The sequence below is a fragment of the Lipotes vexillifer genome, unplaced genomic scaffold (genome assembly GCF_000442215.2).
Source record: "Lipotes vexillifer unplaced genomic scaffold, Lipotes_vexillifer_v1.1 scaffold1457, whole genome shotgun sequence".
Classification (NCBI taxonomy): Eukaryota; Metazoa; Chordata; class Mammalia; order Artiodactyla; family Lipotidae; genus Lipotes; species Lipotes vexillifer.
In genome coordinates, this window is record NW_006784622.1 from 519,899 (window position 1) to 538,475 (window position 18,577).

At 38.9% G+C, this 18,577-nt stretch overlaps 1 protein-coding gene across 5 annotated transcripts in view; it reads right to left on the minus strand.

Moving 5' to 3' along the window:
- DLG2 (discs large MAGUK scaffold protein 2) overlaps positions 1–18,577 on the minus strand; it is a 1,040,068-nt gene that overhangs the window by 379,019 nt on the left and 642,472 nt on the right. For all 5 annotated transcript variants that reach the window (XM_007456974.1, XM_007456973.1, XM_007456975.1 and 2 more), the window contains one exon: positions 1,438–1,594. In XM_007456974.1, coding sequence (XP_007457036.1) covers positions 1,438–1,594 — 157 coding nt within the window. The remainder of the gene's footprint in view (positions 1–1,437; positions 1,595–18,577) is intronic.

Sequence of the window (18,577 nt, forward strand, 5' to 3'; positions counted from 1 at the left end):
TGGGATCTTCCCGGACCGGGGCACAAACCCGTGTCCCCTGCATCGGCAGGCAGACTCTCAACCACTGCACCACCAGGGAAGCCCTTAAGTTATATCTTATATATATCATTTAAGTATAGAAGAAGTAGGTGGGGCGACGTAGTTGAAGGCATGACATTGGGTGACAGAACAAAGGCCTGGCATGGGACCTTACCCTATTTATCCCATACTCAGTCTTTTCAGACATCTGCTAGTTGATGAGTGAGAAGGAATCTGCATGTGTGGGAGAACCACAGAAACACATAAGGCAGGGCCATGCATGCAGACCACTGGACACTTTGCTTAGGTCCACTGACTACATTATACAGGTAAATCATGTGTGCATGGGTAGGAGTTGGAGTGATGGTTAACAAATATAAGGTCACTTGGAAAATTCTAGCTACAAACCATAGCTATAAAGCAAAAGCAAATTTTTCTAAGTATACAATGAAAACCACAAACTAAATGCTTCATTGAGTTGTGAATGATAACCTCAGCCATAGAACTGGGCTCCTTATGTAATTCTTTATTATTATTTGCATGATTGCCAAAATTGCAGTATGGGCATGAACACTCACAACTCTATGATGACTACTTATCATAGAGTTTATCCCAGGGAGGTAGCTTGATGTCGTAGAAAGAAGCACTCAGTAGATATTCAAACAGAAGAAAGGACTTGGAGAAGAAAGGAGGAGGGAAAGCAAGATGGAAGGAAAGATGGATGGCAGGAAGGAAGGAGGGAGGGATGAGGGGAGGTAGGTGGTGGGCATTAAAACTGAATATTTAAATCCCAGCTCTGACTCTTTAGTTAGGTTAACTCTGACAAGTTATTTAACCTCTCTGAACCTTATTCTTTTCATCTGGACATGGGGCAGTACCTTTCAGAGTGATTGTGGGAATTAAAAATTACTTTTATAAAATGCCTGGTAAATAAGTACTTATTATCTCATTTCTAGTAATTTTTGTATTTAGGTAAATGGTCATGCTGCTACCACTTATCAATGTCACCAAATTGTATATAGCACTATTTTATACATTATTCTTACATAGTTATATGCAACCAACTATATATATCATAAAGATACAGTTTTTAGAGTATAGTGACGGATTTTGAAAGAAATTTGGCATTTTGAAAAATAATATACCTAAAGAATGCATGCTTCTCAGTGTTCTATTGGATGCAAATATGTCTCAGAAAATCTAAATGAAAGCACTAGCACCTTTGCCTGTATCTGAGGGAAGTAACACGCTTCAAACACCTGAACACCATTTAAATTACAACATATGCACCTGAAGCCATAACGGTCTTCTCCACTTTTCCTCTGTAATTAAGGTGCTTTTGGAGTTTATAACTGGGAGTGACTTTCTCTCAAATGGTGTCAGACATGGAGGGAATAAAGATTAAGAAGAAATACTCACAGATAGGATCTGGTCTCCTCTCTGGAGCTCCCCACTCAGGTCTGCTGGTCCACCAGCCAGAATGAAGGATACAAAAATACCTTCTCCATCTTCCCCACCCACGATGTTGAAGCCCAGGCCAGTGGAGCCTTTGTGCAGGACCACCTTGCGCGGCTCCCTGTAGAAACAAGTGGAGAGCACAGTTCATAGGGTGGCCCACTCAAGATTTACATTGCTTTTACTTTCACCAGGATATATGACACCAGCAATTCATTACCTGTGAAAATGGCTTCCCCAATTATGATAAATTTGCATATCAAAAAGATGCTGATATCAGGGCAGATGTCTGAACTCCTCACCGTAAGAAATGCCAAAATACCATGCAAATTTATTCCTTAATTCCAAAACATTTTCTTAAACTAGACTTACAAGTTTCCTTTGTTTAAAACAGCTGTTCTTGTAATGAGCACTAGAGTAGTATTCAGTAGGATGGACGTATCCAAAAAGAGGGAGAGAATTTGGGGGACAAGAGACTAGACTGAATAGGTCAGACCATGAAAGATCTTACATGCCAGCCTGTGGGTTTGCTGTCTGTTTGATTGTTAATTAAAATTTACTCTGTAGGCAGTGGGGACTCACTGGAAGATTTTGAGGCACGAAGAATATTTAAATCCATTTTAGGAAGATTAACAAATGACCGTAATAGGACTGATGGAGTTGGAAGCGCAGATATGATGGGAGACAGGAAAACCAGTGAGGATGTTGTCCAAGTAATCCACGTTTGAGGAAGTGACAGCATGCCCAAAAGTGATGGCAGTGATAATGAAAAGAAAGGGTAACATGAGAGAGGTAATTTGAAGGGAGGAACAGAGGGTCCAGAGATTGATTCAGGTATTGGAGGAGGAAGGAAGAAAATCTAAGTAATTGGCAAAAGAGGGGTAGGTGGGTCATGAGGGTGAATATGATTTTGAAATGCTCAGTTCCAGGTACTAGTGGGACATCCTTGTGGAGATGTGCAGAAGGAGTTAGAGACAAAGGATGGGAATTTAGGTTCTCAGAGAGGACTGCAAATCCAGATTTGACGGTCATCAATAAAAGGATGAGAGATGAAATCTTACGGCAACAGTTCATTGAGTTTGTGTAGAAGCTGGAGAAATATGGAATGTAGAATTGTAAAGGATTTTAGAAGTCATCTAGTTGAATTTTCTCTATCAGTAGTTTCAAAAAATGTATTCTGCAAGCCTTAGGTTTGACCAAAGTGCTTTTTGTATCACCCACCCTCCTCTCCCAGATATCTCAGTTCCAATCATTAAAGGTTCCTCTTCTATCTTCCTGCTCTTAATGATGTAAGAATGGCAAAGAGCCATCCAATATATTTTTATACTAATGATTACACAGATTTTGTTATTTGCTATCACATTTCCTTGCACAAAGAGATGCATTATATCTATATTTAACCTTATTATGAGGAAGGATTTACAATGCACATCAGAGCTTGGACTATAAGTAATATGTAATAATGCTGTGTATTAAGAGTTAATTCATTTTCTTCTGCAAATACATTGTAAGCACCTACTATGTCAGGAACTGTTCCAGCTACTCGGAAAGTTTGTAAGCAAAACAAAAATCCCTACTATTATAAGCATACATTCTGATGGGGGTAGACCACTAAAAAGAAATAGATGCAATAAATAAGTTTGTTATATAGCATGTTAGAAAGCAATAAATATTTTGAGAAAAATAAAAAGCAGAGCAGTGTAAAAAGGATAGGTGCTTTCAGGGATGGGCCTGGGCAGGATTTATTGAGAAGGTGACAGTTGAGGAAAGACTGAAGGGGTGAGAAAACTAGTCATATGATATCTGAAGGAAACATTCCAGCCAGAAAGAATAGAGGCCCTATGGTGGGAGGGTGCCTGGTGTTGTCAAGGAAGAGCTAGGAGGCCAGTGTGGCTGAATGGGTGAACAAGGGAATGAGAATGGTAAAAGATGAACTCAGTGTACTCGTTTTCTATTAATGAGTAACAAATTGCCACAAACTTAGTAGTTTAAACTACAACACCCACTATTATCTCATAGTTCTGTAGGTCAGGAGTCTGGGTGGGCTTGTCTAGGTTGTCTGCCTAGGATTTCTTAAGGTTGGTATCAAGGTGTCAGCCAGGCCAAACTTTATTGGGAAGCTCTGGGGAAAAGTCCAGTTCCATATTTAGTTAGGTTGTTGGCGGAATTCAGTTTCTTGTGGTTGTAGGACTGTATTACATATATTTTATCATAAGGAATTGGCTCATGCAGTCATGAATGCTGAGAAGTTCCAGGATCTATAGTTGGCAAACTGGAGACCCAGGAGGGCCAATGGTATAACTTCTAGCTAAAGTTTGAGTCCAAAGTTAGGAGAAGACCAATGACCCAGCTCAAAGAAAGAAAGAAAGAGCAGATTCTCTCTTACCCAACCTTTGGTTTTATTCAGGCCTTGGATGGGTTGGATGGGGCTACCCATACGACAGAGGACAATCAGCTTTACTCAGTACACTAATTCAAATGTTAGTCTCATCCAGAAACTTCCTCACAGACATTCCTAGAATAATGTTTAACTAAATATCTGGGCACCCTGTGGCCCAGTCAAGTTGACATATAAAATTAACCATTAGTCTTAACAGAGACTGAGGTCCCTGTTTTCTTGCTGGCTGCCAGTTGGAGGTCTCTCTCAGCTTCTAGAGGCCACGCATTTTCCTTCCCATGTGGCCCTCTCTATCTTCAAGCCAGAAATGGTACATTTAATCCTTTTCATATCTGGAATCTCTCTGTCTTGTTCTTCTGCAATTAGCTGGATTTAACTCTCTGCTTTTCAAAGGGTCATGTGATTAGGTTAGTCCCACCCAGATAATTCTTCACCTTAAGATCAACTGATTAGTAATATTAATTACATTTGCAAAATCCCTTTTCCATGTAAGGTAACTTAACTGTAGGAGTAACACCAGGAGGTGGAGATCATGGGGCCATTTCATAATTTTGACTACAACAGGCAGAGAGGCAACAGGGGATAAATCCTGAAGGGCCTTGTAGACCATTTTAAAACTTTAACTTTTACTCTGAGAGAAATGGGGATCCACTGAGAAGAAGAATTACTTGATCTGTTTTACATTTTTTTTTTTTTTTGGAATTACATGTTTAAATGATTACTTTGGTATAAAATAGATTTGAGGGGCAAAGTTTAAAGAAGTGAGACCAGTTAGGTGGCTATTGCTATATTTAGGCAAAATATAATAGTTCCTTGGACCAGGGTGGTATTAGAGGAAGTGGTGAACAGTGGATACATTTCCATCTATTTTCTTTTTCTGTTCAGACTGAGTAATTCCTGTTTTTCTATCTTCAGATTCACTGTTTCTTTCTTCTGTCATATTTATTCTGCTATTGAGCCCATTCAGTGAGTTTTAAAATTTTGGTTATTTTATTTTAAAGCTTTAACATTCTATTTGGTTTTTCTTTATATCTTTTATCCCTTTGCTGAGACTTTCTTTAAAAAAATTTATTTCAAGTGTGTTGTAATTGCTCACTGAAGCATGCTGGCTACTTTAAAATCCTTGACAGATGATTCCAACATCTGTGTTATCTCAGTGTTTGTATCTGTTGATTGTCTTTTCTCATCCAAGTTGAGATTTTCCTAGTTTTTGGTATGAGAAGCAATTTTTTTTTATTGTATACTGGACATTTTGGGTGTTATGTTGTGAGGCACTGGATTCTATCTAATCTTAGTCTTTTCCGCATAGTGGATTGGTTTAGGTGTAGCATGCAGATCCAAGTGAGATGGATATTCAGCTCCCTATTTGGCCCTGGTGACACCAGGGAGGAGAGAAAGTGGGGTACCAGCTAACATTTGACTATTCTACCTGCCTGTCACTTGGTGGGGGTAGAGGCTCAGGTCCCATTGGACCCACTGACACCAGTGGTGGAGAGAAAGTAGCATGTTGACTAGCACCACCTTGAACCACCTTGTTTTGCCTCTTTGCCTCTGGGTGGGGCTAGAAGTTCAGCCCCCCACTGAGTCCCACTGACACTACCCTGGTAGGTAAAGTGGTTTGCCACTGAGTGCTGCTTCCTTCTACCTGTTGCTTCCTTCTACCTGCTGCTTCCTTCTACCTGTTGCCACTGCCAGGGGGTGGAAGTCCAGCTTCCAGCTGGTCCCTGCCAATAGGGGGACCTACTGGAGTAGGGGAATACAATGCTAACCTCATTCCAGCTTGTTGCTGCTGGGTAAAGATGTAACTTCAGCTTTCCACTGAAAGTGGAGTCTCAACCAGCTACACCTCACACCATCTTATTCTGCCTTTTTGCTGCAGAGTGGGGATGGAAGTTCAGCTCTTGTTTGGACCACTGACACCAGCCCAGTGGAGGAAATGAAGGGCCATCTCATAATTGCTTCTCCTAACTGTCTCTGGTGGGGTCAGAAATCTAGCTATCTGCATGGTCTACTGGTACCACAATGGTGAGTGGACAGTTTTTTCTTTGGTGTTTGGCTAGAAGTAGGGCCAGTATTACTAAAATGTTGCCAGTTCTATTCGTCTACCCTTTACCCAGTCATTTGGTTACAGGGAGCAGGCTTTTCTTGAGGCTAGTTTATCTGTGCCTGTTGGTGGTTTCAGGGTATAGGCTTCTCTACTGCCCCATCCAGGATATATGGGAAGCAGAAAGAAAATCCAGATAACTCACATCAGTGTCATTCCTCTCCAAGCCAGTCTGACTTCTTTCCAACTTTTTAGAGTGTTGCTATGTTTATTATGTCTAAAGTTGTTTTTGCTTTTATAACGAGGGAGGATTAGAGAGGAATGGGGATACTCTGTTTTGGCTGATACTGGAAGTCCAGGTTCTGGATACATTGTGAAGGTAGAGGGGCCAAGAGGATTTTTGACAAAAAAGTTATTATAAAAATATCCTTCCCCCAATATAAAACACACACTCTTAGTGGGACCAGTGACATTCAAGCTACAGATAATAAACAGATGGAAGGAAGGGGGCTATTATGACTCTTTATGTATATGCTAAATATTGTGCTTGATGCTTTCTGTGCATCATTCCATTTATTCCTCAAAGCAATCTAATGAAGGATGTATACTGATGTCTGCAACTACTTTGAAACCGATCCTAAAGGGAAGATGGATTGATGACTGGGTAGACTGAATAGACCAAGTATAGTAAAATGTTAAAAGCAGTATCTAGATGGCAAGTATATGGATGTCCATTATAACATTCTTTAAATTTCTTTATATGTGAAAAATTTTATAACAAAATATTGCGAAAAGTAAACAACTTGTTGAAGAAATTATTTTGACAACTTTTTAGATTAGTGAAATAAGACTGCCTGCCCAAGTTTTTACTGAGTTTATTAAGTAGCAAAGGCGGAATTAAGACACATTTTCTGTTTCAAAATCTCAGAGTCCAAAGTACGATATATTCCAGAGATTGTCAATTGATAGGTTGGAGGCTTAATTTGACCCACAGTGTTTACAAATTATTGAATTAGTTGCTCATATTTAACATTAGGAAAATTTGCATAAAATGTGGATTTATGGCTTTACATGAAAAAAACCAGACATTCTGTGAATACTGGCTCTTAATCTCATTGCATAGCAACAGTTGTCTGGAACATGGCCTTCTTTAGATGGGCATTCATTCTCTAGCTTGCCTTGCATCCTCTAGTCTTACCTTTCCCTCATGTTTCTCAGACAAAAATCTATAAGTTGCATCATATTTGCACTTCTTGCAAAGTTAAGAGGAAAGTATTGTACTCAAGGTTCTATCAAAAATGAGAAAATGAAAACTTTATGGAGGGAGCCTGATATTTTAATAGAAAAATGGGAGAGAACAAAATTTCTTTGGAAGTAAGGATTATCCTTACATGTTTAATATGCAAAATGCTCTCTGCAGAAAGAATACAGCTTTAAAGATTATTATGAAACATCAGACCCCATTACATATCTATGTAACCCATGCAGGGGCATTTTGTTAGTGACCCTGTGCATAAAGCACATCATTCTTGAGTGATGGTAGTTTTTATTTATTTTCCTTGGACAAGTCTTTTAAACCAAATTACTTGGAAACTTCTCAACTCTTGAGATTTAAATGTCTTTTTAAAAATAGAATTTTATATCAGAGTAAATTAGGATGTTTAATAAAAGGGAGAAATGCAAAGAAATAAATCTGTAAAATGGTATGCAAATAAAATGTCCGAAGCACACTCCAAACTTTTTCTAATTTAAACTTCTTATACTAATAACCCATTACATTATGTGGAAGATTTTAAAGAGTTTTCGTGTAAAAATGAAACAAACAAATGAAGATAACAAAACAGAAACAGACTCACAGATATAGGGAGCAAATAGTGGTTACCAGTGGGGAGAGGGAAGTGGGGGGGAAAAATAGGAACATGGGATTAAGAGATACAAACTACTATGTATAAAATAAACAAGCTACGAGGATATATTGTACAGCACAGGGAATATAGCCAATATTTTATAAAAAAACTTTAAATGGAGTATAATCTATAAAAACATTGGATAATCATGTTGTATACCTGAAACTAATATAATACTGTAAATCAACTATACTTCAATAAAAAAATAAAAATAAACTGTTTTAATGTATATTTTTCTTGTCAGAGGATCAAAGCCCTGTGGAAAATTAGAAGTTCTACTTTTTTAATTTTAATTTTATATTGGAGTATAGTTGATTTACATTGTTTTGTTAGTTATAGGTGTACAGCTAAATGATTCAGTTATACATATAATCCATTCTTTTTCAGATTCTTTTCCCATATAGATTATTACAGAATATTGAGTAGAGTTCCTTGTGTTATACAGTAGGTCCTTGCTGATTATCTGTTTTATGTATAGTAGCGTGAGAAGTTCTGTTTTTCTGATGCTTAGGTAAGTCAACTTGTTTAAGGTAGTTGTTAAGCTAGCTTATTGTTCACACAGCTAGTAAACATCAGAGCTAGTCTTCTTTTTCAAGACAAATTTTTTTCTTCCAGTTTAATTTAGGTATAATTGGCATATAATACTGTATAAGTTTAAGGTGTGCACCACAATGATTTGACTCCAATACATCATGAAGTGATTATCACAATAAGTTTAGTTTAGTAAACATCCATCATCTTATATAGATACAAAATTAAAGAAATAAAAATATTTTTTCCTTGCAATAAGAACTCTTAGGATTCAGTCTCTTAACAACTTTCATATATAACATACAGCAGTGTTAATTATCATGTTGAACATTAGATCCCTAGTACTTATTTATCTTATAACTGGAAGTTTGTACCTTTTGACTGTCTTCATCCAGTTCCCCCTCCTTCCCACCCTTCACCTCTGATAACCACAAATCTGTCTCTTTTTCTATGACTGAGACTTCTTTTTTAACATCTTTATTGGAGTATAATTGCTTTACAGTGGTGTGTTAGTTGCTGCTTCATAACAAAGTCAATCAGCTCTACATATACATATATCCCCATATCTCCTCCCTCTCGTGTCTCCCTCCCACCCTCCCTATCCCACCCCTCTAGGTGGTCACAAAGCACGGAGCTGATCTCCCTGTGCTATGTAGCTGCTTCCCAGTAGCTATCTGTTTTACGTTTGGTAGTGTATATATATCAATGCCACTCTCTCACTTCATCCCACCTTCCCCTTCCCCGTGTCCTCAAGTCCATTCTCTACGTCTGAGTCTTTATTCCTGTCCTGCCCTAAGGTTCTTCAGAATCTTTTTTTTTTTTTTAGATTCCATATATATGTGTTAGCATACGGTATTTGTTTTTCTCTTTCTGACTTACTTCACGCTGTATGACAGACTCTAGGTCCATCCACCTCACTACAAATAACTCAATTTCGTTTCTTTTTATGGCTGAGTAATATTCCACTGTATATATGTACCACCTCTTCTTTATCCATTCATCTGTTGATGGACACTTAGGTTGCTTTCATGTCCTGGCTATTATAAATAGAGCTGCAATGAACATTGTGGTACATGACTCTTTTTGAATTATGGTTTTCTCAGGGTATATGCCCAGTAGTGGGACTGCTGGGTCATATTGTAGTTCTCTTTTTCTGAGACAGTTTTTTAAGCGCAGTTTAGGTTCAAACAAAATTAGGAGGAAGGTACAGAGATTTCCCATAAGCATCCTGCCGCCACACATGCATAGCCTTCCTCACTCTCAATATCCCCCACCAGAGGGCTACGTTTGTTACAGTTGATGAACCTACACTGACACATCCTTATCACTCAAAGTCCATGGTTTACATTAGGCTTCACTCTTGGTGGTGTCCATTCTGTGGCTTTGCACAGATGTATAATGACATGTATCCATCATTACAGTATGATCCAAAGTAGTTTCACTGACCTTAAAATCCCCTGTGTTCCACCTATTCATCCCACTCTCCACACAACCTCTGGCAATATTGATCTTTGTACTGTCTCCATAGTTTTGCCTTTTCTAGAATGTCACATGGTTGGCATCCTACAGTATGTAGCCTTTTCAGATTGGCTTCTTTCACTTGGTAATAGGCATTTAAGATTACTCCATGTCTTTTCACGGCTTGATAGCTCATTTCTTTTGAGTGCTGAATAATAGTCCATGGTCTGGCTATACCACAGTTTATTGATTCACTCACCTACTGAAGGGCATCTTGGTTTCTTCCAAGTTTTGGCAATTATAAATACAGCTGCTATAAACATCCATGTGCAAGTTTCTGTGTGGACATAAATTTTCAATTCATTTGGGTAAATACTAGAAGCATGATTGCTGGATCATACAGTAAGAGTATGTTTAATTTTGTGAGAAACTGCTAAACTGTCTTCCAAAGTGGCTGTACTATTTTGCATTTTCGGCAGCAATGAATGAGAATTCTTCACCAGCATTTGGTGTTGATGGTGTTCTAGATTTTTGCCAAATAATGGGTATGTATTGGTGTCTCATTGTTTTGATAGAGCCAGTCAATTTACTACAAGTTAAGTGTTTTGTACATTAAATGGAGAGAGAACTTACACAATGGAAATTTCAAACACTAAACTAAAACATACTTTGTATAAGCCAGAGGAGGACCTGAATTTTAAAAAGGTATCACAATATATTTACAGAATATAGTTTCCAGAATTATTGACACTCAAAGATTCACTTTAACTGCCCTTGGCTTCTATCATTTGAACCACAAACTTCAGTCCTTCATTATACTTTGCCTTGCACTCTGCTCTCTCTGAACGTCATGGTTTCCACGCAATCTCTCCACTCTCTCTAGTTCAGGCTTGGACTTTTAGGATAGTCTCCTAATTTGAAGATTCTTTGATTCTAGTTTCAATGTTCCAAACACATTCTTTCCACTAGATTGACACCTGATTCTCTTAGTTGCCTGCTTAATTGGCTCCAGCCATCCTATGCTCCAGTCATATCAAACTCCTGTGCTTCCTTGAGTTTGACATGTTGCTTCATATCTCCATTTCTTGGCTCAGGCCATCTCAAAACCCAGTTCAAACTCTCTGACCCTCCAGACACAGGCGATCACTTGCTCTGTGGGTCCACACTGTGTCTTGTACACATAACATTGTAGCATTTATTACATTGTGCAGTGATTGTTTGCTCATACAGCCTTCTTCCTCAATAGACTGTGAACTCCGGGGAGTTTAGGCACCAGCAATTCTCCAGCAGTAGCAAGATGCCTGACAACCAGGAACTCAGGAAATAGTTACTGAATGAACGACTCAACTCCCACAGTGATTTAGACCTCACTTTACCTTCTACTTCAAGTTATAATTTTTTTGCAAATCTCTTTCTTTTGTGCTAGATTTTAATTGGGATGGAAAAATCTATAGTCCGTAGGGATAGGGCAGATGACATAAATGAGTGAAGCAGGCTGAGCAGGGACTGTGACAAACTGAGGGTATGTTCCCTCTAAGGGTAGCTTCTGCTCAGCTCTGGACAGGTGTTCCAAGCAGGAACAACGACTAGTATTGCCAGATTCTCCAGTTTCTAAAGATAAGAATCTAGATTTTATGTGAATTTCCAGAATTTTAAGCTGACAATGATAAAACATAAATAAAAGTATGGTGCAGGTCACACCCACATGTCTCTGTTGTGGATCAGCTACGGGCTGCCAGTGAGACTCTGTACTGTTCGCAGTTTGATGGCACATTCGGTGTCTGCTCCATGTTTGTCTTCTCCATGATGCTCAGCGTGGTACTTGGCTCATAGTAATTCTCTGTAACTTTAAGCTGATTTAATATTCCACACTCAGTCCCATCTCTGTCCTTCCAAGTTGTCTCATGCTGAAATATCCTATGTATATGTATCTTATATTTCCCTTTTGTCTTAACTTTTCCTTTTATATTAGACTTGCTCACGGTCTACCTTTGTCATGATGGCCCATTCCCCCAGATTTTGAGCCACAGCTCTCATTTCTGCATATTTATTGCCTAGGCCAATGACTTTGGGTCTGATGAACATAATGCCTTGTATTTTCATGAGCTTCTCTGTGCATCAGGGCATTGTGGCCTCCAGAGAGATTATAATCTATTGAAGGTGTGGTGTCATGGTTTATATTTCTAGGTATCCCGGTATACCTAGAAGAATGCTCAATAAACACCTGATGATTGAATAAATGAGCACACACCGCCAATTTATAAAGAAGTGAATACTTTTTATACTAAAGTGATTGGAGCTCTAATTTTCTTGTCATTCATCATCCAGAGTTTGGATGGCCTAGGAACCCATTAGTAGTCATTATTCTACATTATTAAATGTGAACAGAGGAACACAATTCTAACTCTTGTTCCTCATTCAGGATTAAGCTCAAGAATCATGATCTTCTAGGAACTGTCCCTGACACTCTCTTCAACCTCCCCATTCGAGGTTGTGATGGGCGCCTCCCCTAGCACTTCCTCCATGTATCTATCATAATGCTTATGACACTGAGTTGGCAAACTGTCTCCCTCTCCAGCTAGAATGATCAGCTTGAGAGCAGGGAACATGTCATTTGATTTTTGTCCCCAATACCTGGTACATACTAGGTGCTGTCTACTAATTTCAGCTTTCATATTAGATTTTAAATTGGAATCTATAGTAAAGATGGAAGCTGGTTACTCATAATAGCTATATCCATATTAAAAAAAAACTCACCTATCCACTTAAAAGTATTTATTTTATTTATGTATCCAAACTTTCAATAAACAAACATCTGTGGAGTACCGACATTGTGTCAGGCACTGTGAATACAAACATTAAAGAGCCTGGGGTGGGAGGAGCCACATGTAAACAAACAGTTATAAGAGCCCAGGAATGGGACAAGTGCTTGGTCAGAAACATGTGCACAATAAGCTAAAGCAGCCAAGAGCAAAGAGTGACCAGTCTTCTTCTAAAAAGGTTTTGTCTTTTTATCATCACCTGGATGAAATGTGCTACATTCACTTATGCACTTTTATTTTTCTTGTAATGTGATATAAAAAGCCTTTTAATTATAAAAACCTTTGGATGCTGAACAGTTGGGGAGATGCCAGCCTGATTTGCTCCCAGCTGTGGCTGATCAGTAGCAGCATCGTCTTGTTTAGCTGGAGTCTCAGAGGATGCTCTCAGCCAGCTGGGATGTTTTCAGCAGAGGGAAGCAGGGTGCTATGGGCTAATTTTTTCTCCTTAAACCAGATGGCTTAAGAGGGTACAGGATTAAAAAAAAAAAAAAGAGGTGTCTACTTAAACCTGAAGGCTTTCTCATGGCCATTAGCTGGATGTTCCTTGAGCTTTGAACATCTGAGGTGTGTGAAGTCACTCCAGTCAACTCCCAAAATATCCACCATAGTGAGAGGCTGTGTGGTGCAGTGGGAAGTAAGCTGTGAAAATGTTTCCAGTCATCTTTCTAATAAAATACGTATCTGACCATATTACTCCTTTGCTCAAAAGCCTTCCAGGGATCTGTATGCCCTCAGGATAAAGCCTAAACTTCTAAGCATGATATCCAAAGTTCCCCATCATTTGACCTTCAACTACCTCTCTAATGCTTAACTCCACCATGCTTCCTTGCACCCCGTGTTCCAGCCTTGCACCCCAGTTCCAACTCTCCAGGTGAGAGTTGTTCCTCACACCAGGTTGTTCCATGTCTCATTGTGTCCAGACTGTTCTCCAGCACTGGGCTGTTCTCTTTGGCTAGAAAGATGCCTTCTCCCGCATCCCCATCTGTATAATGAACTTCTACTTCCACCTGGCCTTCAAGACTGAGGCCTAGTGCTGTCTCCTCTCTGTTTCCTCATCCCCCCTTGTCTCTAGAAAAACTGACCACTTCTCCTTTTTTGAAACCACATTATTTTTCATTGATCATACCACTACTGTTACCTTTACTGTCATGAAACTACTTTGCTTACTTATCTATTCTGTGACTGTGTATGGTCCTGAAGGATAAAGACCATGGTTTATTTGTTTTTGTAATGTTGGGAACTAGTATGGACTGAGCCTATAAGATAGACACACACACACACACACACCAAAATATATTGCATGAATAAAGAAAAAACAAGTGAGGGGTAGGATGAAATGATATTGAATTCTAGTTCCACCTCTCTAGGGATGTGGGAGAACTTGGGCATGCCCTCGGTGGGGCAGGTTCCTTGCTTGAGTAATAACCTGGCAGGAAATAATGTTTGCGTCAAGGAGGAGTGATAAAATTCAGAGTAGGCAATGTGCTAGAAACATCTAGAAAAGAGAAAAGTATTAAAGAAAAGTATACATTGAGATCCTATTTCCAGCCATTTGGCAGATTAGATGTCCTAAAAACCCCTCTCATTACAAAGCAGCTAAAAATTCTGAATAGAATGCTTATAAAATAGTTTTAAATGACTGGCAAAGCTTGCAAGTAAGAGAAATCCTTAGAGGCCAAAAACAAAGGGCTACAAGTTCAGAGAAGAAGGCAAGTACTGAGACGAGCAGTGGACTGAACAGCTTTTGCAGGTTTCCAGTGTCCAGAGTTGATTGCTGCCTGGGTAGGACTGTGTGGGTCCTGAGGTGGGCTTTAGATCAGAGATCCTTGCAAAGAATCAGGACCCTGAAAGGCTATACCCTGAACAAAAGGATAAAGCACAAAATATTAGCTCCTCAACGATGTCAGGAATACATATCTGACCTCACCTTGGCTCAAAGGGCCTGTTTTTTCAAGGCACGTTAATCAAGGCATGTTTGAACGTGGAAGAAGTTGTACTTTAGGAAAAGAGTTCACAAAACTGAATAAACTGGGAGAAGAGAGGGAGAGTCTTCCTGTGTGCTATAGGAGAAGGAACTCGGCAGTGTAGCTCCAGCGTTAGGGGGCAGAGGCACCTTCCAGCTCTGGCTCCAGGTTGCTGATGTAAATGTGCTGGGATGGCGCAGCCAAAAAAAAAAATTAAATGTGCTGGCTGGTGGGGGTAACCCACAAGATGGGCTCCTTTAGCCATCTAGCTCAGTGACAGCAGCCATTAAGGTCATCTGGCTGGCTGATTTCCTTCTCTAAGAGTCCAGGCTCACCAAGCCACATGCTCATTAAAATATGTCTTTCCATAGTGTTTTTCCTAATAGGAGTGAATGTGCTAAACAGCACGTTCTGGTATCTTGAGCAGATTCATTTCTTATTGTACATTCATAACTTGGCATTATGGCGTATAAGCTTGATCACCCCTGGATACACTGACAAAAATTGAGTTTCAGAGCACGTAGACGTTAAGTCTCAGATTTACTATCGTGATAATCCAGTAAGGGACTGTTACCCTCTGAGGTCATGCGTAAAGAGCCAGCTAGTCTCCCTCAGCCCTCTCTTCTTTATTTCTCTATAAATGCAACTGTATTCATGTGAGCAATGTTGTTAAGGAAAAAATAGTGATGAGGATGAAAGAGACTTTTCAGCAGCGTGGGAAAAAGTGTATCAGCCTAAGTGTGAAGAGGGGGCATAGTGAAGGTGACGGCTTGGAGGTCAACCACACGAGGCTTCAAAGCTGCTGGTTGATTAGGACTGATGTCTTATATATAAATGATGTAGCTCCTCAGAAGACTGTAGTGCAGTGTATGCCTCATTCAAGTAATTAGTTAATTTGGTCAACTAGTCAATCAGTTAAGCAGATTACTGGACATCATATAGATACACAAAGATAAAGGAGTTTTGTTGAACTGCTATTAGGACAGCAGTTGACTGCTGTTAGGACAACTGCTTAGGACATGATATTAAGATAATACACAAGAATTCTGGCATTAAAGAGGAGGATCTATGCTCTAGACTTTCTGCAGCAGAGGGTAGGCTGACTTCGGCAAAATAGTAACCACACAGATATTGAGTATATGCTAAATAAATATACTGTGGTTGGTACTGTGTGAGATAAAAAGAATTTTATTAGATGGGGATAGTATGGTATGCTGTGATACTGGAAAAAACTGTATGGGCTTGGGGCTAGATAGATGGAGGGTTGAAGGCAGTCCTATCAATTAACAGCTGATCACCTTGGTGGAATTTTTTATTGTCTTATTTTCTCAGCTGTACATTTTGAACAATAATATCTATTTTATGGCAGTTTAAGGATGAATTTAAATATATATTAGGATCACACAGCAAGTGCTCAGTAAATGCTAACTCACTTCTTTTCCCAGGGAGTTACCATTTCTGGAAACTTATACATAAAATAATAAATCAACAATGCAAGGCCACATATGTTAAGTAACAACTGAGTATTGTGGATAATGAGAAATCTCCTCATTAAAGAAAAATGATTAAGTCATGGAGAAGATAGACTCTGCGCTAGACCTTGATGGATAGGTAGAAACTAATTAAGTGGAAAGGAAAGTAGATGGTATTTCAGTACATGGCATGAGCCTGGGGCCAGAGGGGAGCATATGCAAGATGTGCTTGGAGAACAAGGAGAACACAGCTTGAATGGAGTGTAGGATCTGTGTCAAGGAAAACTAGAAGACTGAGGCAGATTGTGAAGGAACATGGATGCAAGGCTAAGGAATTCAGATTTTATACAGGATAAGCGAAGGCACTGAATATTTCTTTACTCAGCGGAGCCTCTGTGGATGCAGTAACTGCTCTTGGTAAGCTTCAAATGTTTATGTTATGTTATGCTGTGTCTACAACCTCCCAAGATTGCCTGCAAGGACTTAACTGAACATTCTAAAGGTCTCTAAAAATGACCTGGCTTGCAAAGTGAGGGACTTTGTTTGAGGCTGTAACATACGGCCTTGGATTTAATTGCCAGCATCTAGTGTGTATTCTTTGTAAAACTCTCTCTTAGCCCTCTTCTCTGGAGAAAAAATCTTGGAATTAGTTACACATCTGAGATCCCTATATAATATTAATATCCTTGATAAAAGGAATCAAACAGACCAATGAAATAATTTTCTTCCCACAAACATAAATCAACTATAGATTAGTTTCAATCTAAACTTTCTTTTAAATATTAATGTACTTTTATGAATTTCTATTTATTTATTTATTTATTTATTTATTTATTTATTTATTTATTTATGGCTGTGTTGGGTCTTCGTTTCTGTGCGAGGGCTTTCTCCAGTTGCGGCAAGTGGGGGCCACTCTTCATCGCGGTGCGCGGGCCTCTCACTATCGCGGCCTCTCCTGTTGCGGAGCACAGGCTCCAGACGCGCAGGCTCAGTAGTTGTGGCTCACGGGCCTAGTTGCTCCGCGGCATGTGGGATCTTCCCAAACCAGGGCTCGAACCTGTGTCCCCTGCATTGGCAGGCAGATTCTCAACCACTGCGCCACCAGGGAAGCCCTCTAATCTTGATTAGCTTGAAATATTTGGAGTTTTTCCTTATTCATATATCAAATATAATGTAATAACCATGTTACTCAATTTGCTTTTGTCTGAATTTCTCAAAAAGACAAACAAGGAAGCAGTTAAATTTTGCTCTCACATATGTTCTCACTTTTCATATTCATACCTTCTAATCATCATCTCATCTCCAAAGTAAAAGAAAATAAATTACTCCTCTTGTTCTCCTTTATTTCATAATATTTTTGCAGAAAACTTCCCTGCTAAGTTGTATATACCATCCATGATGACAGGTATTTGCTTCTGCTTCCTGTTGCACTTTGATTTTTAAAGAGCAGTTACTTACGAAAGGAATACTTTTAGCAATTCTGTTAAATAAAAGAAAACCATAACCATTGTACAGAGTTAATTTTTATAGTTGCACCATTTGCCTACAAGCTTTCATGACTGGTGAAATATTGTTTAAAAACATTATGAAAGCCATAATGTAATATTTTATAAACAGATTAGAAAAATCTGTTTATATTTTATAAACAGCAAAAGTAATATTTTATAAACAGATTAGAAAAATCATCCTGCATATTTTCCTTAAAGGCAAAGCACATTTCAGGAAAGATTTTTATTTTTAAAAAAATTTTAACATCTTTTTAAAGAAATTTAATTTATTTTTTTATACAACAGGTTCTTGTTATCCATTTTATACACATCAGTGTATACATGTCAATTTCAGTCTCCCAGTTCATCCCACCCCACCCCCTGCCCCTGCTTTCCCCCCTTGGTGTCCATACGTTTGTTCTCTACTTCTGTGTCTCAATTTCTGCCCTGCAAACCAGTTCATCTGTACCATTTTCTGGATTCTACATCTATGTGATAATATACAATATTTGTTTTTCTCTTTCTGACTTACTTCACTCTGTATGACAGTCTCTACAAATGACCCAATTTCATTCCTTTTTATGGCTGAGTAATATTCCATTGTATATATGTACCACATCTTTCTTATCCATTCGTCTGTCAATGGGCATTAGGTTGCTTCCATGACCTGGCTATTGTAAATAGTGCTATTGTAAATAGTGCTGCAATGAACATTGGGGTGCATGTGTCGTTTTGAATTATGATTTTCTATGAATATATGCCCAGTAGTGGGATTGCTGGGGCATATGGTAATTCTATTTTAAGTTTTTTAAGGAACCTCCATACTGTTCTCCATAGTGGCTGTATCAATTTACATTCCCATCAACAGTGCACGAGGGTTCCCTTTTCTCCACACCCTCTCCAGCATTTGTTGTTTGTAGATTTTCTGATGATGCCCATGCTAACAGGTGTGAGGTGATACCTCACTGTAGTTTTGATTTGCATTTCTCTCATAATCAGTGATGTTGAGCAGCTTTTCATA